The sequence below is a fragment of the Triticum dicoccoides genome, chromosome 5A (genome assembly GCF_002162155.2).
Source record: "Triticum dicoccoides isolate Atlit2015 ecotype Zavitan chromosome 5A, WEW_v2.0, whole genome shotgun sequence".
NCBI classification, from domain to species: Eukaryota; Viridiplantae; Streptophyta; class Magnoliopsida; order Poales; family Poaceae; genus Triticum; species Triticum dicoccoides.
In genome coordinates, this window is record NC_041388.1 from 676714496 (window position 1) to 676738104 (window position 23609).

The window sequence follows — 23609 nt, forward strand, 5'->3', positions numbered from 1 at the left end:
ATCCACAGTAGTGGCATCACCCCCCTATTCCCTAAAACATCCAATAAGCATCCTTTTGCCTCCCATTTATGCTTGAGGATATGCCACCCCCAAATCCCACCATTGCAAATATGCAACTGCAAGAGTATACCCCACCATGGCAAGGCACGTCCATGTGGCCCGCCCTCGGAAACCCCCAAACCCGCACCACACCCCCACGCGGCGACGCCACCATCCACCCCCAGGGCCAGGGCCAGGGCCAGGGCCAGGGCCAGGCCGTGCGCGGGTCCATCTCTAGATACAGCGGCGGCGTCGCGCGCCCGAGCCCGCCAAATCGCCCGCCCCCTCGCGCCCTTTTTCCCGCTGCGCAACGCAACGCGCCCATTATTCCCGCGATTCCCCCGCCTCCCGTTGCCCAGCCCAGCTAGCTAGCTGCCCACCTCGCCGCCGCCGCCTCCCGCCCACCGGAAGCACAGGAAGCAGAGCAAGCCGGCGCCATGGGCAAGTACATGCGCAAGAGCAAGGCCTCGGGGGAGGTGGCCGTCATGGAGGTCGCCGGCGCGCTGCTCGGCGTCCGCACCCGCTCCCGCACCCTCGCCGCGCAGCAGCAGCGCGCTCCGTCCCCTTCGCCGCAGCGCAAGGGCCACGAGGACGGCGACTACCTCGAGCTCAGGAGCAGGAGGCTCGAGAAGCAGCCGCCGCCGGGGCCCAAGGACAAGGAGGACGCGCCGCAGCCGCCGGCCGCCGGTGGGAGGAGGATGGAGCAGGCGCCGTCGTCGTTCGCTGCCGAGGGCTTCGAGGCCGACCTCGAGGTCTCCTTCGGCGACAACGTCCTGGACTGGGACGCCACCGACAGGTAACAACAGAGCACCAGACTTTTCTCTCCTCCCCTTCCTCTTCCGCCAATCCTCCCCCTCCGCCTCAGTCAGCAATCCCCTCTCGCGCCCCGCCCCGGCCGATACGAATACGACTGAGGTTTAGGGTTTATCCGCCGCCGTCTCGCCGTCCTGCTCCATTAGCGCCGCCGCGTGCTCTCAAATCTCAACTCTCAGGCGCCGGCAACCTCAAGAACCCCCTCCCTATCAGTTTTCTCAGACGAGCGCCGCCGCTGGTCCGGCGATTTTCTTCTCCATCAGGATTGAAGCGCCCAAATAGCCACACCTTCCGCTGATTATGCCCGGATGCCTGCAAGAATCAAGGCCTCCGCTGGCCTTGATTTCCTCAAGCCTTAGGGTCTCTTTGATTCAAAGGATTTTCATGAGATTTTTAAAGGATTAGAATCCTTAGGAATTTTTCCTACGTTTGTCGTTTGATTCGTAGGATTGAATCCTATAGGATTTTTTTTCTAAAGATTCATTTATACTACATTTCACATGAATTCTAACATCCACTCAAAGCTCTTGAAAGAAATCCTTTGTTTTTCCCGTGACACAATCAAACAACCACAAATCCCATAGGGATCCAATGGACATGCCATTCCGATCCTACATTTTCCCTATTCTTGTGCTTTTGCAATCCTATGAATCAAAGAGGCCCTTAGCCGTTGGCTGGCTGGAGCTTGAAAGAATCCAAGAAACGCCTGTCCGCTGTGTTGACCCGGCGAAAAAGGCCCCCCTATTTTCCCCCCTCCAGAAAAGCCGCCATTTTTCCCCTCCAAACAAAGATGCATCCAGGCGCACTCAATCAACCCCCAATCAAAGTGGGCGCTGCACTTGATTAGTGGAGCCTCCTCCTCCTCCTCCAGTGGCCGTGGCCGTGGCCTCCGCCTTTTCCCCGTAGTGGCAGGGGAAAGTAGCCCCCTTTCCCCTTCCCCACCACAGCCGCCCTCCATTGGCCTGGCCCCAATCTTTCCCAACAGCAACCAGAGGGAGAGAGGCCCCTCTCCCGCCCTTTCGCCAGCAATTTCAATCCCACAAAGCCGAGCGCCACCGCCGTCGCGCTCAGGGCCCCATTCGCCACCGCCGTGGGTGAAAATGGCAAGCTGCTCATCATTGGCCCTTGTACCGGAGCGCCACCGCCGCCATTGAATGCCTGCCCTTGTCTGGAGGGATATGGCTGGACCTTTCCGCTTGAATGGACACTCTGACCGGACCACGTTTTTGTTCTAGCCAGTGCCTCCATTCATATTTACCCCTTGGCCCTTGTTGTGAGCATTTGCACCAGCCACTTGAAGAGAAAAGATTTTACTTCTAGTAATTCAGGCCTTGGAAGACCTCGGTAAATGTTTCCCCAGCTTCTTTAATTCCACACCTTGTTCGTATGATTGATCTCGCGCGTGGTCCCTTTGTCCCCCGGCGTATGCATGTTGAACGTGCTCCCCCCGTTTAGCAGCTTGCTTGGCCGTGTTAGGCCAAGTTGTTGCTTGCTTGTCAGCATTCAGTCATTCAGCGTGCTTGTGCTGCTGCTGCGCCAATAATCAGGCACACCTCACATTGTGTGATGTGGGGCACTTGTTAGCAATGAAATGGACAAGATCATGCGGCATGCTAGAAAATGAATGAGCTGTCGTGTTCAGCTTCCTGTAGCTTGGTCTCATCTGAGCTCACCAACCAGGCTTGATTCTGCAGCAGTACTACGTAATTTGCAAGGCCCTCTTGTGCATTTCTAGCTTCTGAACCTCATGTTGTGCTGTTCGTCGGTGCTGCGTGCAGGGGCGCCAGGGAGACGACGCCGTGCAGCCTCATCTACAGCTCGGAGACGATGAGCACCCCCGGGTCGGCGACCGGAGGAGCCCGCAACCACTCCCGCCGCAGGGCGCAGACGCCGGTCTGCCGCTACGTGCCGAGCTCGCTGGAGATGGACGAGTTCTTCGCCGCCGCCGAGCAGCAGCAACACCAGACCTTCAGGGACAAGTAAGAGCATGCTTCCTTCTGCTCTTCTTCACATACTGTAAAGAGAAACTTGCTAACACTCGACTGTGATGTTGAAATCAGGTACAACTTCTGTCCTGCGAGCGGCTGCCCGCTCCCCGGGCGGTACGAGTGGACGGTGCTAGACTGCTAGGGCTTCATACCTCACACCACCACCAGGAGCTCCTCCATTGATCCCTGTAGCACCAAAATGACCACTACCAGAAGAAGCAGCAGCAGCAGCAGCTTGTCATATGCCGTGGGCGCGATGCAAATGCAAATGCAAATGTAGCGTTAGGTTTTCTAATTCACCTGTTGTAAAAACTTAGAGTTAGCCCGCAGTCAGTCAGTCAGTAGTAGCTCAGCCAGCCAGCCATCCATCTCTCAGTGTAAGGAACAGCCTGATCCCCAACCTCACTGTAACCTCTTAGTTAACAACATGTCATCTCCGTAGGCTTCAATTTAGCTTGATTAGCAGCTCAGTTATTCTCTGTGCCCCAGTCCTCCATCCATCAATGAAATCAATCAGAGCTAGATTTATTTTCACCTCACTCTCTCTAAGTCTGCAGTGCTGTGACTGACTGTGTGATTCGTGCATGCATGCATGGATGGGGATGCGGATGGGGATGGGGTGGAAACTTGTCATCGTCTTGTCTGAAAAGCTGGCGCGGTGTTGGACTGCTTTCTTGGTGGTGATCAAGCGGCAAGCAAGTTGAGTTGATGCGGGAGGGCTTGGATGGATTCCACTAGGCACTAGGCTACTATAGCTGCATCGTGTGTGTGTGTGTGTGTGTGTGTGATTGGACGTGTGAGGTTACTGTTGTGCACCTGTGTGCCGTTTGCTTTGCAGTAAGCTGAGTGGAGTGAGTGGATGCTGGTCATGGTCATGGTGGAGCGTGTGAGACTGATGGGAGGCCAAAGCTTGGACTGTTTGTGTGTGTGCGAGGGGTGAGTGGATGTGGATGGCGCTCATCATGGTCTTGTTACTGAATCATCATCATTCCTTTCTTTGTTGGCAGCAGGCGGGCAGAGGCACTTGTTACCCAGCAAGCACAAGCAGGCTGCAGGTCAGGTAGGCTGGTAAAAAAGTCGCTCTTTTTGGCCTACCCGTGCACCGGCTCCTTTTACCTCCATCCACGCTAGGGAGGAAGCAGTCCACTGTCCTTTTTCACTCGAGCCTTTTTATTACCATCCTATAGGATGTTTTTTTTATGCACAATCAAACATTCATACAATCCCACGTTTTTTCTATTCCTGCGTTTTCGAAATCCTATCATATGAATCAAAGAGGCTTCTAACTTTGTCCCGCTCGCAGTCCCTCTGCAACGCAACGAACGTTGAGTTTTTAAAATTTTATTTCTAATGAGGACACGCACGTTTCCAACAAGGTTGACGACGCTAGTGATAGATAGAGCATCCAGGAGCAATCCGTTGTGCTCAGCAGGCCGCGTACTGCACTTGGCGACATTTGATCCTGAAAAAAGAAGACGCAGCAACCTCTTTCATGGCTGCAGCAAAGGAAAAGAAGAAACATGGCCGCCCGCGCCAACCCGCCGCTTCGTTTCCTCCCTCCTGAATCCTAAGGCCAACTCCACCGCGCGATCGCATCTTGTCCGCATGCGTTCGTTTAGGGTAGAACGGACGAATAACGCGGTCCAACACGCAACACCAAACAGACAAATGTCCGGATTCCATCCGTTTTCGACCCATCTCGACCCAAATTTACGCTGAGTTTGGAGTGAAACGGACATCACGCGGACGGGCTCGCCGCACACCCTTGTCCTCCCGTGGCCCGCCTGTCGGGGACACTAGCAGTCCCTTCGCTTCCAACGCCTTCACCCCCTCTCTCTGCGCCGCCGCTATTCTCCGACCGACTCCTCACTGCGCAGGCCACAACCATCCATACCAAAACCACGTCTCGACATGGCCGCCAACACGCCCGCGCTTTCGCCATAGTTTTGGCCGCCGCCATCGTAGCCGGTGGCAGAGGGGATACGACCGACGGCGACGTACCACGGCGGTCGCGGCAGCTTCCGACGAGAGCTCCAGAGCGGCCAGTAGTCAGCCGCCAACCACCCCTGCCGCATCGAGGTGATCATCGCGGCCTCTTTGCGACCACAACCGTAAGGTGTTCGACACTTTGCACACAAAGGTATGGACAGTGGAGATGAGTTTTTCTTCCACCACTTCATTTATTCATCGAACGATTCGTCGTCGGATGATGAAGATCTTGTGGTGGCTGCACTGGTCGTTCACGACCACATTCAACAGCAGCTTCCTCGGTACAGGGGGTCACTCCCTGGCCGTGCTCCCAACCTGAACCGCAACAGGGAGAGAGGCCACGCCCTGCTCTATGCCGATTACTTTGCCAACACCCCGCTCTTCAAGCCGGATAAATTCCGTCGCCGTTTTCGAATGGCAAGGCATGTGTTCAATCGTATCCGAGAGGGAGTGGTTGCATATGGAATGCACCGAGGCCTTCCGCATGCTTGCATATGGAATTCCAGACGATCTGGTGGATGAGTATGTGCGTATGAGTGAGGCAACATGTCTGATGTCAATATACAAGTTCTGCCAGGCTGTGATCGAGGTGTTTGGCCCGGAGTACTTGAGACAGCCAACTGCCGCTGATACATAGAGATTGTTGGCGACCAACACGGCTATAGGCTTTCCAGACATGCTTAGCAGCATAGATTGTATGCACTGGAAGTGGAAGAACTGTCCATTTACTTGGCAGGGCCAGTACAAGGGGCATGTCAAAGCGTGCACTGTCATATTAGAAGCGGTGGCTTCGCAGGATTTTTGGATATGGCATTCTTTCTTCGGCATGGCAGGTTCTCACAATGATATCAACGTGCTGCAGCGTTCTCCAGTCTTCGCAAGGTTTGCAGAAGGTCACTCCCCACCTGTCAACTTTGAGATCAACGTCCACCAGTACAACAAGGGATACTATCTAGCTGATGCTATATATATATATATATATATATATATATATATATATATATATATATATATATATATATATATATATATATATATATTCTCAGTGGTCAACTTTTGTGCAGGCAATCTCGAAACCCCAAGGTGAGAAGAGAAAGAGATTTGCCCAAATGCAAGAGAGTGCTAGAAAGGAGGTGGAACGTGCTTTTGGTGTGCTTCAATCACGGTGGGGTATCGTTCAAAACCATGCACTGTCATGGGATGAAACGAAGCTTTGGAAGGTTATGACTGCTTGTGTGATCATGCACAACATGGTCGTCGAGGACGAGCGTGATGAGAGTATCTTCGACCAAGGATTTGATTATCAAGGTGAAAATGTTGAGCCCTTGCACCAAGAACCGGCCACATTTGAACAGTTTGTCCAATTTCACCGTGAGCTGCGTGATTGGCACAGTCATTTGGATTTTCAAAATGATTTGGTTGAGCACGTGTTGGATCACATTGCCAATCAATAGATGTATTGGTTCATTTTATGTTCAATCAAGACAATTTCGATTTGGTTGTAAAACTTTTTTATTAAACACAATTTCAATTGGGTTGTAAAACTGTTTTTATTTTTAGACAAATATTTGGACGTGCAAACTAGTTTTGATATGAGAATATGGGCATTTTTTGCCCTGGCGGACAGGATGAGGCAAACAGATACGGCCGCGCGTTGGGCGCACGGGCACCTTATCCCAGGACAGGTTCGGACACGACCCCATCGCCCTACCCAAAGGGACAAAATTCGGCCAAATCGGACGTCCGTTTGAGATCGCATGGTGGAGTTGGCCTAACATGAGCTGGCCCAGAAACGCAGCGAGCGCGCACGGTTTTTCTTCTAGGGCCACGTCAGATGAAACCACTGGTTTTTTTTAGGGATTCCGTTTGTACACATGTATTTGCTCAAAGCATAATGGTTACACCTCTTTAGAAAAGTAGAATCTATTAAGACTGAATTTGGAGTTTTGGATGCATCAGGTCAGTCATTTTTTGCTGCGTATGTGTGTCCATGTGATGCCATCGGAAACAGTCATTGTCCGTGGCCTCTTGGAGATGCTGAGAATCCTTGAGTGCAGAGAGCACAGCACCACCTCTTTGTTTATGCGATCCGGGTCAGGGTCAAGGTCAGGTGACGGGACGCCTTCAGTGTTACCACCGCTCATCACTGCATGGCCATGAGCAGCTTTAGTACTAACTAACACTCCCTTCATTTCCAAATTATTCATCATAGAAATGAATGTATCTAAAACTGAAATACATTTAGATACATCAATACCTGCGACAAGTAATTCGGAATGGAGCGAGTACGTAGGTTGATCAGCAAGCAGTAGTAACACTGCGCTGGCTGTTGAAAGGAAGAGATTGGGCACTGGCGAGCTGTTGGTACGCCTGTTCATCTCCCATGTAAGTACATTTCTTGCATCCAAAAATTGGTGAGCTTTGCCGCACTGTTGAAGGAGGCAAGCACGCTTCCTGGCCGCGACCCGGACAGTGTGGCTGTGGGGCGGAGGCAGGATCGGACCAGGGCCCGGGCCGGCTTCACTGTACCGTAGGAGCCTGCAACTGTTAGAGGCATTGGACAAGAGTGCTTCCGACCCTGGGCCGTGGCACAGGAATTTATACTTCCATCAAGCAGTAGATTAAGATAGCATGCCCATGGCTTTCCGCAACATTAACTGGGGCTCAACTTGCGTGCGTGGGAGGAATGGGCTCACTCTCACTGTGGTGTGGTGCATTCAGGAAACCTATTCTGAATCTCTTTCTGACAGCACTAGTTAAGACCGCCACAAGAAAAAGGACTAGCAGAGCAGATTACCAAAGTTGAGCAACTATAGCGATTTGACAACTCCCGGTTTCTCTTCTCTTCTCCATAGTAAAGGAGTGAAAGCATCACGAGTACCAGTTCACTACAGGCGCGCAACTAGTTAAAACTACCAACATCCAAAGAACCATCTCAAAGAAAGCAGTCATATTTAAACTCTACGGGGTCACAGGGGCACGACCCGAGTGAAGGCTACGTAAAGTGTGAATTTATCTGACGGACCCCTAAAGGAAATCAGGCGACCAAGGCTACGTAGAGTGTAGAGGGGAAGCATGCCTTTTTTTTTTAGAAAAGGAGGATGACCCCCGGCCTCTGCATCTGGGAGAGATGCATACGGCCACTTTATTGATTATTCTCGAGGACCTTACAATGTATTACAACAATGTGCCTGAATCCACCGTCTTGGCAACACATGCCGCTACTCCTATCCAAAATGATGAAGCGGTGCTAGCTGGGCCACTACCCAAACCACTCACCTAAGCCTAACATCAAAAGTCGGAAGCCGAAACATATTCGGAAGCCCCAGCCGAGCCACATACCGGGTCTGCGACACAATCCGGCCAGACACACTCGTGTGTCGTCGCCGCCATCTTCCACAAGTCCGTCTTCAAGTCATATTGAGGCTTCTACCTTGTCTGGCCACTCAGCCATCGACGTCACCATGACGCCAGACAGCAACCTCCTCCTGCGCGAGTCCATCTCCGCGCATCAGACGCCAAGTCTCAACAACACCACGCCGTCGAGATCCGCCACCTTCAATGGGAAAGATGAAGCACCGCTCCACCAGAGTCGTCGTCCTCTAGTCCCTCGAGCCCGTGTGCACCTCCAAGAATGACGCCCCCATGGGGGAAAACGACACCAGAGAGCCGCCGTCATCCGATCTACTGATCTAGGGTTTCCCCCGGAGATAGCAGAGAGTGGCCTTGAACATCTCCACGACGATGCCTTCAGGAAGGGAACGGCGCAGACAGCGTCGCCATCGCCGGCCTTGGCAATAGCCAATAGCAGGTTTTCACCCAGATCTGATCGAAGACCTCCATCTCTCGTGCACGGGTCGCCGCCGTCCTTGCCGGGATCTGGATGATCCCGCATGGCAGATCTCAGCACGGGGAAGCCCCCCCACCGAGACCCGTCGGCCGAGCAGGGGAGGCCGAGGCCACGCCCACAGGTCAGATCCGCGATGGATCCAAGCCCGCGCCGCTGCCCCGGAGTCAGCCCCGCGCACAGCCGCCACCGCCTGCCGAGGCTCGCCGCCGCGTGCCCCGTGCCCCGCCACCGCTCGCCGAGGCCTGCCGCCGCAGGACACCGCCGCCTGCCGCCTAGATCCGCCGCCCGCGGAAGAAGGGGAGGCGGGAGAGGGAGTCCCCCCGCCGCCGCCGTCTGCCACACGGGTTTCACCCGGCGGCGTCACCCGGCGGCGGCGCGAGGAGGGAAGAAGGAGAGGGCGGCGGTGGTGCCTAGGGTTGGAGGCCCCTGAGTCGCCCAGGGCGGGGGCGGCGCGAGGGGAAGCATGCCTGAACCTGGACAAGCAGGTGCAAGTACGGCCATTGATTGGCACGGCACCATTGCTGCACTGCATCTCTGATTGTGCCTCCGCTGCTGCTGCTGCTCGCGCGTGCGTGCGTGGGGAAAGTGTGTTGGAAAGTTTGATGGTTGCAGCAGCAGAGCAGAGGCTAGAGGGGATGCCACTGCTTCATCATTGGCATCTTGGGTTTTAGAGCGACCTCCCTCTGTTCGTCTCTGTATGATTCTTAAGGTCGTGGCGACCGTAACACCTTCAACAATTCTTGGTCCTTTGGGAGAGGCTAGCGAGTGTGGCCATTCAGCCAGGTGTCCAGGACTCTATAGTGTGGTAGTCAATCAATGATGGGCAGTACTCTGCAAAGTCCGCTTACTTGGCGCAGTTTCATGACCTCCCGCTCTCAAGTTTGGCTGCTACGGTCTGGAAGGTGTGGGTTCCCCTAAATGCAATTTTTTTGCCTGGCTTGTTATGCAAAACAGAGTTTGGACGGCTGATAGGTTTCAGAGAAGAGGATGGCCAAATTGTGACAAATGCCCACTTTGCAGTCAGGTGCAAGAATCTGCAGCACACCTAATCTTCAAGTGTCGTTTCTCTGTCTGGATTTGGAACGCGGTCTTCTCATGGCTTGGGCGTGTTATCCCCATGGCCCCGTGGCTCCTGTTCGATTCGGTGAAATCTTGGTGGGATGCGGTCCTTTCTAATAACGCACTCCCGACGAAGGCCCTGTCTTCCCTGTTACTACTTGTGGGATGGGAGATTTAGAATGAAAGGAATGCTCGTGTCTTGAGGAGCAAAGCGGTGCCGGTGGCGACAGTTATGCGACGCATCAAAGAGGAAGTTTGTAGTTGGGCCACTGCAGGCGCTTGACGATATCTGTTCTGAAACCTCTTCTTATTCAATAAAAATGGCAAGTCTTTTGTCTTGTTTTTTTTAAAAAACATTTGTTGATCTTGAGAGACGCAGCAGGCAGCTGGTCCAGTCGAGAGACGCATCGCGCGCAGTTTCTTTTCTAGGGCCCGGCCGGCCACCTCTGAAAACCAATGGTTTGGCTTGGAGGATTTCACCACTTTCCCAAACATTTTTCTTTGCTCAAAGATGCATTATGTTGGAGGAGACGCCTTTGTTTATACTCTAGCTCCGGGTCAGGCGCGGCCCAGCCGGGGCTGCTCCCTCGCTCCCGCTTTTTGGACTCCCGTCTGCTTATTACTGCACTACTACGTGCGTGCGTGCGCAGGCACTGCTAATCGATCATCAGTCAGTGCTGCTAGTAAGTGGTAATTACTAATTAGTGAGCGCCACAGGCTTTGTTTAAGCTAGTTGTACAGCTGTGGCTCAACACAGTGTTGCTACTGCTGATCGCTCCATGAGCATGAGCAGCTTAGCACGTACGCTTAGCCAGAGTTCCTGTTGAAAGCAGTAGATTGGGCAGTAGATGGAGCACTGCACTGTACTGCTGAGTTGTTGCTGACATGACGGCACCTCCATTATCAGGACAAGATACTGCTGTGCCTGCCTGCCTGGATCCGCCTGCTCGTCTCCCGTTTGATTTCTTCAGTCGAAAAATTGGCGAGCTTCGCTGTACCGGAGGCAAGCAGTTGTGCCGCGTCTCCTGGTTGGCGGTGCAGCCGATCAATCAGGGCTCAGCTTGTGTGTTTTCACTCACTGTGCTGCATTCAAGAAAGGCCTGGGATCCTGTTCTGAATTTCTGACAGGAGGAGGGAGGGAGGTACATGCATGGGTGTGTGTGTGTGTAACACCAGTTTCAGACGAGCAGTGGATGGATAAGCCTACTGGAGTTTTCTTCCTTTCCTGCAGGTCGGGCAACGCTCCAGTGGAGTACCAATTATAGGTACCAGGGACAGGGAGGGACAGAGCATTAACACGACTCAACCAGGAGCTAGCGATCACCATTGCCCAGCACAGGTTTTGCATTATAGAGTACCACTCTGTAACTTGAAAACAGTGAGCAGAGAACGTTTCCTGATTAGTACTCCCGCCGTCCCAAAATAAGTATCTTAAAGTTAGTATAACTTTACTAACGTTAGTATAAAGTTGAGACACTTATTTTGGAACAAAGGGAATACCCTCCCAAAAAAACAACTCCGGTGAATTGATCAGAGCAGGAGCTGCTGCCCGCCCTAGAGGTTTCTGTTTCTCCGCACAAATGGAGCGAAGAGTCTGAATTCATCCGCCGAAGGATTCTCAAGGAAAACTAGGAGACGAAAGATAGCTACGTGGAAGTGTGGCCGGCAGTAGCCCTGTGGTTTTAGTAGGAGCATGGCCGTGGATGGGATGGCGGCATGGGCTGCCTGAACCTGAACCTGAACTTGGACATTGATTGTTACAATTGCTGCACTGCATGTCTCTCTGGTTCTTGTGCCTCCGCCCGCTGCTTGCGTGTGCGTGCTTGGGTTTCAGAGCTCCCTCTCCCTGTTTGGTTCTTGGTCCTCCCTCCTAGCGGCCGGGTAGCAGCAGGCCCACCAGGCAGGGAGCGTGGGAGTGGGATTGGTCTGCTGTGGCCACGGCAACGTGGCGTCATAGACTCATGCTGCCGTGTCCTCTGCTGTACTACTACAAGCAATGACTTTCTCTTCATTTGTTTGCTTGTCCTCACAACACAGGTTGAATTCATGCCTACTCCCTCCGTTCCAAAATAGATGACTCAACTTTATATTAACTTTAGTACAAAATTGCGTCATCTATTTTGGAACGGAGGGAGTACATATCAAGGACTTGGCAACCTATCTAAAAAATCGACACGAATTCGAATTCACGTCAGATTGCTCCCCTCATCTTCTGGGTTAGTTACCGTTTTAGTATCGGGTCACCGCTCGAATGAAATTCGTTATTCTAACCTCATCTCTTCATGAAATGAGCATTTTTAGAATTCACGTCATATTTGAAAGCAGTGCAGTTTCCCCTTCTTTCATCGGGGAGCTCTGTTTTAGCCGTGTTATTATTTAAGAAAGAAGGAGCAAAATGCAGCAAATGATATAATCTCGCGTACAGCAAGATGTACCTTTGTCTCGCCTTTGGCGCCCGCTGTGTGATAGTCTAACTGGACCGGCCCAATAGAGCGGTACTCGGAAGGTTCTATAGACAGGTAGAGATCGGTTTCGTACCTTGCGCACATTTTTTTTTCCTTTTGTGTGTTTTCTTGGTCAGGTTTCTTCAAGTTTTTTCTTACTAGAACAATGCCCGTACGTTGCAACGGGATATAAATGTTTTATACGTCGGCTTATGATTTAACTGTCTATAATAATGCAATTGTGTAAATAAATGATCATCAAATTCTGCCCATGAATTACCTTATATTTTGATCCGAAGTTTGGTAAGTAAATAAAAGTGGAGTTGGTTCAGAAGGTGAGTAAATTAGGTTGATTTAGTATCATGCAAGGAAGGTTGGACCAAGGGGTGATGAAAAAAAAGGTGAAATGAGAACCTTACATTCCTTTTAAGTAAGTAGAGATTTTATCAGCTGTGTGGTTTCGCTGGTTGTCTTTCCTTTCTTTTTCCAGTTTTTTCTGGTTTTGTTTTTTCTTACTACCTCCGCCTCAAAATATGTGATGTTTTTGCACGCTACTGGAGCCTAAAAACATCATATACTTCGAGACAGAGGAAGTAGCTTTTTCAAATACATGGCATTTTTAATACAAGCTAAACATTTTTAGATACATGTTGAAAATTTGTCACATGCACATTAGACATTTTTATATATAAGTTGAACAGTTTTTAGATACACGTAGAGCATCTTTCAATACATGCTGAACAGTATTTGGAATACATGTTGAACATTTAACAGATACACGGTGAACATTTTTACAAAATATATTGAGCAAAATTTTAATTTCATGAGCATTTTTCAAAAATGTGCGAACCATTTTTAATTGTTGAACATTTTTCAAATGCATGCTGGTTGTTTTGGAAATACACGGCAAGCATTTTTAATTAATAACATGAATAGTTTTCAAAACGCGTGAAACATCTTATAAGCGATGGGAACATTTCTTGAAATGCCTTGAACTTTTTCTCCATATGGTACAGAATGTTTTCCAAAGTTACGCAAACATTTCTTTTAGAAATGTCGCAAACATATATCTAAAACGTGCGACCATTTTGTAAATGTGATGAACAATGTTTTGATGATACGAACAGCTTTTACAATTTATGTGATGAGTTTTTTACATTACATGAACATTTTTAATGCTCACTGATTTTTATAAATTTAAGTAGACTAACTTTCGAAATACGTATGTATATATGTGTGTTTTTCAAAAAGAAAATAGCAAAAAAGAGAATGAATCAAACATATGTAACGATGGAACAGCCGACGTAAACGACCCGTCTCACTCAGAGGCGTAGACGCTCCCGCGAAATATCTCTAATTTGAGTAGGAGCTGCGGCCCATCTCTTCAAGCCGCGGCCTAACAGTTGAGGCCCAAACAGTTGGCTTTTCAGCGTAATTACTGCAGGAACCAACTAGTTAACGAGCGCTCCTACCGTACTATGTATTGTCGAGACACAAATGAGTGTCTTCTGCCGGAACCAATGAGTGTCTTCTGCTGGAACTGCCATGGCGCGGGCAAACCCGCGGCAGTTCGTGAACTTCGCGATTTCGCGTTGAAGTTTGCCCCTACCGTACTATGTATTGTTGAGACACAAATCAGTGGTGTACGTGTAGAAGTTTTTGCTAGCACTCTGGGGTATGATAACTCGTATGCAATAAATAGTCAGGGTAGAAGTGGTGGAATTGGAATGTTTTGGAATAAAACAATTGATGTTGAGATTTTGGGCGACTCTGTTTATCACATTGATGTGAGAATACAGGGGGCGGGGCAGGACCCATGGCGATTGACATGCTTTTATGGGGAGGCTAAAACTAGTCCGAGGCACCAAACCTGGGATCTAATGAAAAACTTGGCAGCTTTGAATGAATTGCCTTGGGTCTGTGTGGGTGATTTCAACGAGGTGCTACGTCAGGAAGAACACCAGGGCGTAGCTAATAGAAGCAATGCACAAATCCAAGCTTTTCGGGATGCTGTGGATGTTTGCATGTTGATGGACATTGGGTATCAGGGAAGATTCTGGACTTTTGAGAAGAAGGTGGCCGGGGGTTCTTATGCCAGGATGCGACTGGACAGGGCTCTGGCGTCCACTGGTTGGATGGACATGTTCCCTACAGCGACCCTGAAACACCTTACGTCAGCTAGCTCGGATCATGACCCAGTTCTTCTTAGCTTTGATCAAGAGCCGCAACAAATGGGAGGTGCGAAGGCCTTCAAATATGAGGTCATGTGGGAGTCACATGAGGACTGGAGGCGAACTATCGAGTCAAGATGGAATGATGTGTCCCGGGGTTATGGCATAGGAGATTTCAGAGACAAGCTTCTCTCCATATCCCATCAAATAACATCTTGGGGCAGAGACACCTTCGGTAGTGTCCGGAAGGAGATAAAGGAGCTAAAATCCTCACTTGAGAGGATGCGAAGTAATCCAACACGCACGGGACCGACGCACATAGAGATCAAAATGAATGAAAAGTTGGTGGAGTTGTACCATAGAGAGGAGATTATGTGGCGGCAAAGATCAAGATTGGAATGGCTGTCAACAGGAGACAGAAACACTAAGTTTTTTCATATGCGGGCAAGCATGAGAAGGAAGAAGAACATGATAAAGGCATTATACAACTCATTGGGTGTACACACCGATGACCCAGCCGAGCTACGCACCATGGTTCGTGAGTTCTATGAGGCACAATACACATCAGAGGGTGTCATCGGTGTTGAGGAGGTGTTGCAGCACGTTCCCCAGAAAGTAATCCTGGCCATGAACGATATCTTATGTGCCCCTTATGAAGGAAATATGCCCTAGAGGCAATAATAAAGTTATTATTTATTTCCTTATATCATGATAAATGTTTATTATTCATGCTAGAATTGTATTAACCAGAAACATGATACATGTGTGAATACATAGACAAACAGATTGTCACTAGTATGCCTCTACTTGACTAGCTCATTGATCAAAGATGGTTATGTTTCCTAGCATAGACAAAGAGTTGTCATTGGATTAACAGGATCACATCATTAGGAGAATGATGTGATTGACTTGACCCATTCCGTTAGCTTAGCACACGATCGTTTAGTATTCTGCTATTGCTTTCTTCATGACTTATACATGTTCCTATGACTATGAGATTATGCAACTCCTGTTTACCGGAGGAACACTTTGTGTGCTACCAAACGTCACAACGTAACTGGGTGATTATAAAGGTGCTCTACAGGTGTCTCCGAAGGTACTTGTTGGGTTGGCGTATTTTGAGATTAGGACTTGTCACTCCGATTGTCGGAGAGGTATCTCTGGGCCCACTCGGTAATGCACATCACTATAAGCCTTGCAAGCAATGCAACTAGTGAGTTAGTTGCGGGATGATGTATTACGGAACGAGTAAAGAGACTTGCCGGTAACGAGATTGAACTAGGTATTGAGATACCGACGATTCAATCTCGGGCAAGTAACATACCGATGACAAAGGGAACAACGTATGTTGTTATGCGGTTTGACTGATAAAGATCTTCGTAGAATATGTAGGAGCCAATATGAGCATCCAGGTTCCGCTATTGGTTATTGACCGGAGACGTGTCTCGGTCATGTCTACATAGTTCTCGAACCCGTAGGGTCCGCATGCTTAAAGTTAGATGACGGTTATATTATGAGTTTATATGTTTTGATGTACCGAAGGTAGTTCGGAGTCCCGGATGTGATCATGGACATGACGAGGAGTCTCGAAATGGTCAAGACGTAAAGATCGATATATTGTACGACTATGTTTGTGCACCGAAAAGGTTCCAGAAGGTTTCAGACATTTATCGGAGTACCGGGGGTTACCGGAACCCCCCTGGGAGCTAATGGGCCTTGTTGGGCCTTAGTGGAGAGAGAGAGGGGCCGGCCAGGGCAAGAGGCGCGCCCCCTCCCCTTGAGTTCGAATAGGACAAGGAAAGGGGGGCGGTGCCCCCCTTGCCTTTCCCCTCTCCCACTCCTTCCTTCCCCCTCCTTCTTGGACTAGGAAAGGGAGGGGCAAACCTACTTGGAATAGGTTTCCCCCTCCTAGGGCGCGCCACCCCCTTGGTCGGCCCTCTCCTCCTCCCCCTTTATATACGGAGGAGGGGGAACCCCATAGACACAACAATTGATCTCTTGATCTCTTAGCCGTGTGCGGTGCCACCCTCCACCATAATCCACCTCGATCATATCGTAGCGGTGCTTAGGCGAAGCCCTGCATCAGTAGAACATCATCATCGTCACCATGCCGTCATGCTGAAGAAACTCTCCCTCAACACTCGGCTGGATCGGAGTTCGAGGGACGTCATCGAGTTGAACGTGTGCAGAACTCGGAGGTGCCGTGCGTTCGGTACTTAATCGGTCGGATCGTGAAGACGTACGACTACATCAACCATGTTGTGCTAACGCTTCCGCTTCCGGTCTACGAGGGTACGTGGACACACTCTCCCCTCTCATTGCTATGCATCACCATGATCTCGCGTGTGCGTAGGATTTTTTTTTGAAATTACTACGTTCCCCAACAGTGGCATCCGAGCTAGGTTTTATGCGTAGATGTCATATGCACGAGTAGAACACAAGTGAGTTGTGGGCGATACAAGTCATAGTGCTTACCATCATGTCATACTTTGGTTCAGCGGTATTGTTGGATGAAGCGGCCCGGACCGACATTACGCGTACGCTTACGCGAGACTGGTTCTACCGACATGCTTTGCACACAGATGGCTGGCGGGTGTCAGTTTCTTCAACTTTAGTTGAACCAAGTGTGGCTACGCACGGTCCTTGAGAATGTTAAAACAACACTAACTTGACAAACTATCATTGTGATTTTGATGCGTAGGTAAGAACGGTTCTTGCTCAGCCCGTAGCAGCCACGTAAAACTTGCAACAACAAAGTAGAGGATGTCTAACTTGTTTTTGCCGGGCATGTTGTGATGTGATATGGTCAAGGCATGATGCTATATTTTATTGTATGAGATGATCATGTTTTGTAACCAAGTTATCGGCAACTGGCAGAAGCCATATGGTTGTCGCTTTATTGTATGCAATGCAATCGCCCTGTAATGTTTTAATTTATCATTAAGTGGTAGCGATAGTCCTAGAAGCATAAATTGGCGAGACGACAACGATGCTACGATGGAGATCAAGGTGTCGCACCAGTGACAATGGTGATCATGACGGTGCTTCGGAGATGGAGATCACAAGCAGAAGATAATGATGGCCATATCATATCACTTATATTGATTGCATGTGATGTTTATCTTTTATGCATCTTATCTTGCTTTGATTGATGGTAGCATTATAAGACGATCTCTCACTAAATTATCAAGGTGTAAGTGTTCTCCCTGAGTATGCACCATTGTGAAAGTTCTTCGTGCTGAGACACCACGTGATGATCGTGTGTGATAGGCTCTACATTCAAATACAACGGGTGCAAAATAGTTGCACATGCGGAATACTCAGGTTAAACTTGACGAGCCTAGCATATAACAGATATGGCCTCGGAACACAGAGACCGAAAGGTCGAGCGTGAATCATAGAGTAGATATGATCAACATAGTGATGTTCACCATTGAAACTACTCCATCTCACGTGATGATCGGACATGGTTTAGTTGATATGGATCACTTAGAGGATTAGATGGATGTCTATCTAAGTGGGAGTTCTTAAGTAATATGATTAATTGAACTTAAATTTATCATGAACTTAGTATCTGATAGTATCTTGCTTGTCTATGTTGACTGTAGATAAATGGCCCGTGATGTTGTTCCGTTGAATTTTAATACGTTCCTTGAGAAATCAAAGTTGAAAGATGATGGTAGCAATTACACGGACTATGTCCGTAACTTGAGGATTATCCTCATTGCTGCACAGAAGAATTACGTCCTGGAAGCACCGCTGGGTGCCAGGCCTGCTGCAGATGCTGCTGACAACGTTAAGAACGTTTGGCAGAGTAAAGCTGATGACTACTCGATAGTTCAGTGTGCCATGCTTTACGGCTTAGAACCGGGACTTCAACGACGTTTTGAACGTCATGGAGCATATGAGATGTTCCAGGAATTGAAGTTAATATTTCAAGCAAATGCCCGGATTGAGAGATATGAAGTCTCCAATAAGTTCTATAGCTGCAAGATGGAGGAGAATAGTTCTGTCAGTGAACATATACTCAAAATGTCTGGGTATCATAATCACTTGACTCAACTGGGAGTTAATCTTCCTGTTGATAGTCTCATTGACAGAGTTCTTCAATCACTGCCACCAAGCTACAAAAGCTTCATGATGAACTATAATATGCAAGGGATGAATAAGACAATTCCCGAGCTCTTCGCGATGCTAAAGGCTGTGGAGGTAGAAATCAAGAAGGAGCATCAAGTGTTGATGGTCAATAAGACCACCAGTTTCAAGAAAAAGGGCAAAGGGAAGAAGAAGGGGAACTTCAAGAAGAACAACAAACAAGTTGCTGCTTAAGAGAAGAAACCCAAGTCTGGACCTAAGCCTGAGACTGAGTGCTTCTACTGCAAGCAGACTGGTCACTGGAAGCGGAACTGCCCCAAGTATTTGGCGGATAAGAAGGATGGCAAGGTGAACAAAGGTATATGTGATATACATGTTATTGATGTGTACCTTACTAATGCTCATAGTAGCACCTGGGTATTTGATACTGGTTCTATTGCTAATATTTGCAACTCGAAACAGGGGCTACGGATTAAGCAAAGATTGGCTAAGGACGAGGTGACGATGCGTGTGGGAAATGGTTCCAAAGTCGATGTGATCACGGTCGGCACGCTACCTCTACATCTACCTTCGGGATTAGTTTTAGACCTGAATAATTGTTATTTGGTGCCAGCGTTGAGCATGGACATTATATCTAGATCTTGTTTGATGCGAGACGGCTATTCATTTAAATCGGAGAATAATGATTGTTCTATTTATATGAGTAATATCTTTTATGGTCATGCACCCTTGAAGAGTGGTTTATTTTAGTTAAATCTCGATAGTAGTGATACACATATTCATAATATTGAAGCCAAAAGATGCAGAGTTGATAATGATAGTGCAACTTATTTGTGGCACTGCCGTTTAGGTCATATCGGTGTAAAGCGCATGAAGAAACTCCATACAGATGGACTTTTGGAACCACTTGATTATGAATCACTTGGTACTTGCGAACCGTGCCTCATGGGCAAGATGACTAAAACGCCGTTCTCTGGAACTATGGAGCGAGCAACAGATTTGTTGGAAATCATACATACAGATGTGTGTGGTCTGATGAATATTGAGGCTCGCGGCGGGTATCGTTATTTTCTCACCTTCACAGAGGATTTAAGCATATATGGGTATATCTACTTAATGAAACATAAGTCTGAAACATTTGAAAAGTTCAAAGAATTTCAGAGTGAAGTTGAAAATCATCGTAACAAGAAAATAAAGTTTCTATGATCTGATCGTGGAGGAGAATATTTGAGTTACGAGTTTGGTCTTCATTTGAAACAATGTGAAATAGTTTCAAACTCACGCCACCCGAAACACCACAGAGTAGTGGTGTGTCTGAACGTCATAATCATACTTTACTAGGTATGGTGTGATCTATGATGTCTCTTACTGATTTACCACTATCATTTTGGGGTTATGCTTTAGAGACGGCTGCATTCACGTTAAATAGGGCACCATCAAAATCCGTTGAGACGACGCCTTATGAACTGTGGTTTGGCAAGAAACCAAAGTTGTCGTTTCTTAAAGTCTGGGGCTGCGATGCTTATGTGAAAAAGCTTCAACCTGATAAGCTCGAACCCGAATTGAAGAAATGTGTCTTCATAGGATACCCAAAAGAGACTGTTGGGTACACCTTCTATCACAGATCCGAAGGCAAGACTTTTGTTGCTAAATTTGGAATCTTTCTAGAGAAGGAGTTTCTCTCAAAAGAAGTGAGTGGGAGGAAAGTAGAACTTGATGAGGTAACTGTACCTGCTCCCTTATTGGAGAGTAGTTCATCACAGAAACCGGTTTCTGTGACACCTACACCAATCAGTGAGGAAGCTAATGATAATGATCATGAAGCTTCAGATCAAATTACTACCGAACCTCGTAGATCAACCAGAGTAAGATCCGCACCACAGTGGTACGATAATCCTGTTCTGGAAGTCATGTTACTAGACCATGATGAACCTACGAACTATGAAGAAGCGATGGTGAGCCCAGATTCTGCAAAATGGCTTGAGGCCATGAAATCTGAGATGGGATCCATGTATGAGAACAAAGTGTGGACTTTGGTTGACTTGCCCGTTGATCGGCAAGCCATTGAGAATAAATGGATCTTCAAGAAGAAGACTGACGTTGATGGTAATGTTACTGTCTATAAAGCTCGGCTTGTTGCAAAAGGTTTTCGACAAGTTCAAGGGATTGACTACGATGAGACTTTCTCACCCGTAGCTAGTCCTGGCCATGGGCAGCCCGGCCCGACCCGAAAAATCCCGACCCGACCCGACCTTGTCCATGGGCCGGGCTCGGGCCTAGGTTTTGAGCCCGAAGCCTGGGCCGGGCCGGGCCCATCGATTTCGCCATTTAAGGAAGAGGCCCAGCCCGTGGCCCGAGGTCCGATGGGCTTTTAGTATGATGGGCCAGGCTCGGGCCTGGGTTTTTTGCGTCGGGCTTTGGTTGGCCCGGCCCGAAGCCCGGCCCGGCCCGAGGAATGGCCAGGTATACCCGTAGCGATGCTTAAGTCTGTCCGAATCATGTTAGCAATTGCCGCATTTTATAATTATGAAATTTGGCAAATGGATGTCAAAACTGCATTCCTAAATGGATTTCTAGAAGAAGAGTTGTATATGATGCAACCGGAAGGTTTTGTCGATCCAAAGGGAGCTAACAAAGTGTGCAAGCTCCAGCGATCCATTTATGGACTGGTGCAAGCCTCTCCGATTTGGAATAAACGCTTTGATAGTGTGATCAAAGCATATGGTTTTATATAGACTTTTGGAGAAGCCTGTATTTACAGGAAAGCGAGTGGGAGCTCTGTAGCATTTCTAAGATTATATATGGATGACATATTGTTGATTGGTAATGATATAGAATTTCTGGATAGCATAAAAGGATATTTGAATAAGAGTTTTTCAATGAAGGACCTCGATGAAGCTGCTTATATATTGGGCATCAAGATCTATAGAGATAGATCAAGATGCTTAATCGGACTTTCACAAAGCACATACCTTGACAAAGTTTTGAAGAAGTTCAAAATGGATCAAGCAAAGAAAGGGTTCTTGCCTGTGTTACAAGGTGTAAAGTTGAGTAAGACTCAATGCCCAACCACTGCAGAAGATAGAGAGAAGATGAAAGATGTTCCCTATGCTTCATCCATAGGCTCTATCATGTATGCAATGCTGTGTACCAGACTTGATGTGTGCCTTGCTATAAGTTTAGCAGGGAGGTACCAAAGTAATCTAGGAGTGGATCACTAGACAGCGGTCAAGAACATCCAGAAATACCTGAAAAGGACTAAGGGTATGTTTCTCGTTTATGGAGGTGACAAAGAGCTAGTCGTAAATGGTTACGTCGATCCAAGCTTCGACACTGATCCGGACGATTATAAATCACAAACCGGATACTTGTTTACATTGAACGGTGGAGCTGTCAGTTGGTGCAATTCCAAACAAAGCATTGTGGCGGGATCTACGTGTGAAGCGGAGTACATAGCTGCTTCGGAAGGAGCAAATGAAGGAGTTTGGATGAAGAAGTTCATATCCGATCTAGGTGTCATACCTAGTGCATCGGGTCCAATGAAAATCTTTTGTGACAATACTGGTGCAATTGCCTTGGCAAAGGAATCCAGATTTCACAAGAGAACCAAGCACATCAAGAGACGCTTCAACTCCATCCGGGATCAAGTCCAGGTGGGAGACATAGAGATTTGCAAGATACATATGGATCTGAATGTTGCAGACCCGTTGACTAAGCCTCTTTGTCGGTGTCAAAACCGGCAGATCTCGGGTAGGGGGTCCCGAACTGTGTCTAAGGCCGATGGTAACAGGAGGCAGGGGACATGATGTTTTACCCAGGTTCGGGCCCTCTTGATGGAGGTAAAACCCTACGTCCTGCTTGATTTATTCTTGATGATATGAGTATTACAAGAGTTAATCTACCATGAGATCGGAGAGGCTAAACCCTAGAAGCTAGCCTATGGTATGATTGTATGTATCTATCTATCGACTAGCCTGGCCTCGGTTTATATAATGCACCAGAGGCCTAGGATAATAAGAGTACTAGCCGAATACGCTGGTGGGGAGGAGTCCTTGTCTTGATCACCAAGTTTTGTAGAATCTTCCATGTATGCGGCAGCTGTCCGAACTGGCCCATGAGTATACGGCCATGGGGGTCCTCGGCCCAATCTAACAGATCGGGAGATGACGTGGTGACTACCCCCTAGTCCAGGACACCGTCAGTAGCCCCCTGAACCGGTCTTCAAGTTAGAGACGCTCCTGGATTCTTCCGAACTGTTCTTCATCTTCGGTTGTCGGTCTTGAAAACTGGTTCAACAAATCTTCCCATCTTCGATCTTGAGGATCGCCGAAATGCATTCAACGAGTTTACACGTCGGGTATCCGAGGAGCCCCTTTAAGTTTCCGGCCTTTATCAATGCCTTGTTATATTTATGCCACACCTCGGGTTTGAAGTTGTTCCCGGGAGGCAGTGTCCTCTTTCGTCCAAGCTCTAACGCCGGATAGCATTCGAGGTATCTTTTGCAGCCGAGCACTAATGTCGAACTGCTTCCGAGCTCCAACGTCGAAATATATCCGAGCTCCAACGCCGGACTATATCCAAGATGTCATAGATCATCTTGGTCCAAAAAAGTTGAAGGAGTTTAGCCGAGCTTAATGCTGGAAATGCCCTCTAAGGAGCCAGCCACTAGGGCCTGAGCTTATGTCGAACTGCTTCCGAGGTGGTGCACCACCCCGACTGTGGGCCAATTTTTTGTCAATATTTTTGATTGGTGCAATTTATTCTCTACCGAGATATATAGCCAGTAGCCCTCAAGGTGTGTATCGGTTTAAAACCCGAGATGCACCTGAAGGATGACGTAAGACCGCTGATCCCAGTAGCCGCTGAGACTCATGTTGATTTGTAAAATCGGACTGAGGATCAAGTCCTAGCTCGACAGGATACTTCGGGACACAAAAAGCAGCGTGCTCAGTCCTCGAGACTCAGGTTGGGTGCGGCCGACCAACCTGAGGATCAAAATCTCCTCGGAAACTGTATTGCACTTAAAATTTTCTGCATTGGATAGGCAATGCAGTAGCCCCTAAGACACTGGTCGGGTGGCAACACCAGATCAGGGGATCGATGTGCCCCTTTAATATTTGTAAATAATAAGTCCAAAGCCCAGTATCCCCCGAGCCTTAAT

The 23609-nt window shown here is 48.5% G+C and overlaps 1 protein-coding gene across 1 annotated transcript; it reads left to right on the top strand.

The window, feature by feature from the left end:
* Nucleotides 1-325: 325 nt before the first annotated feature.
* On the top strand, nt 326-3376 carry LOC119304052 (cyclin-dependent kinase inhibitor 5-like). The gene is made up of 3 exons (XM_037581215.1): nt 326-835; nt 2631-2831; nt 2913-3376. The coding sequence occupies exons 1-3, from the start codon at nt 477-479 to the stop codon at nt 2980-2982; spliced, it is 630 nt and encodes a 209-aa protein (XP_037437112.1). The 5' UTR covers nt 326-476; the 3' UTR covers nt 2983-3376.
* Nucleotides 3377-23609: the final 20233 nt, after the last annotated feature.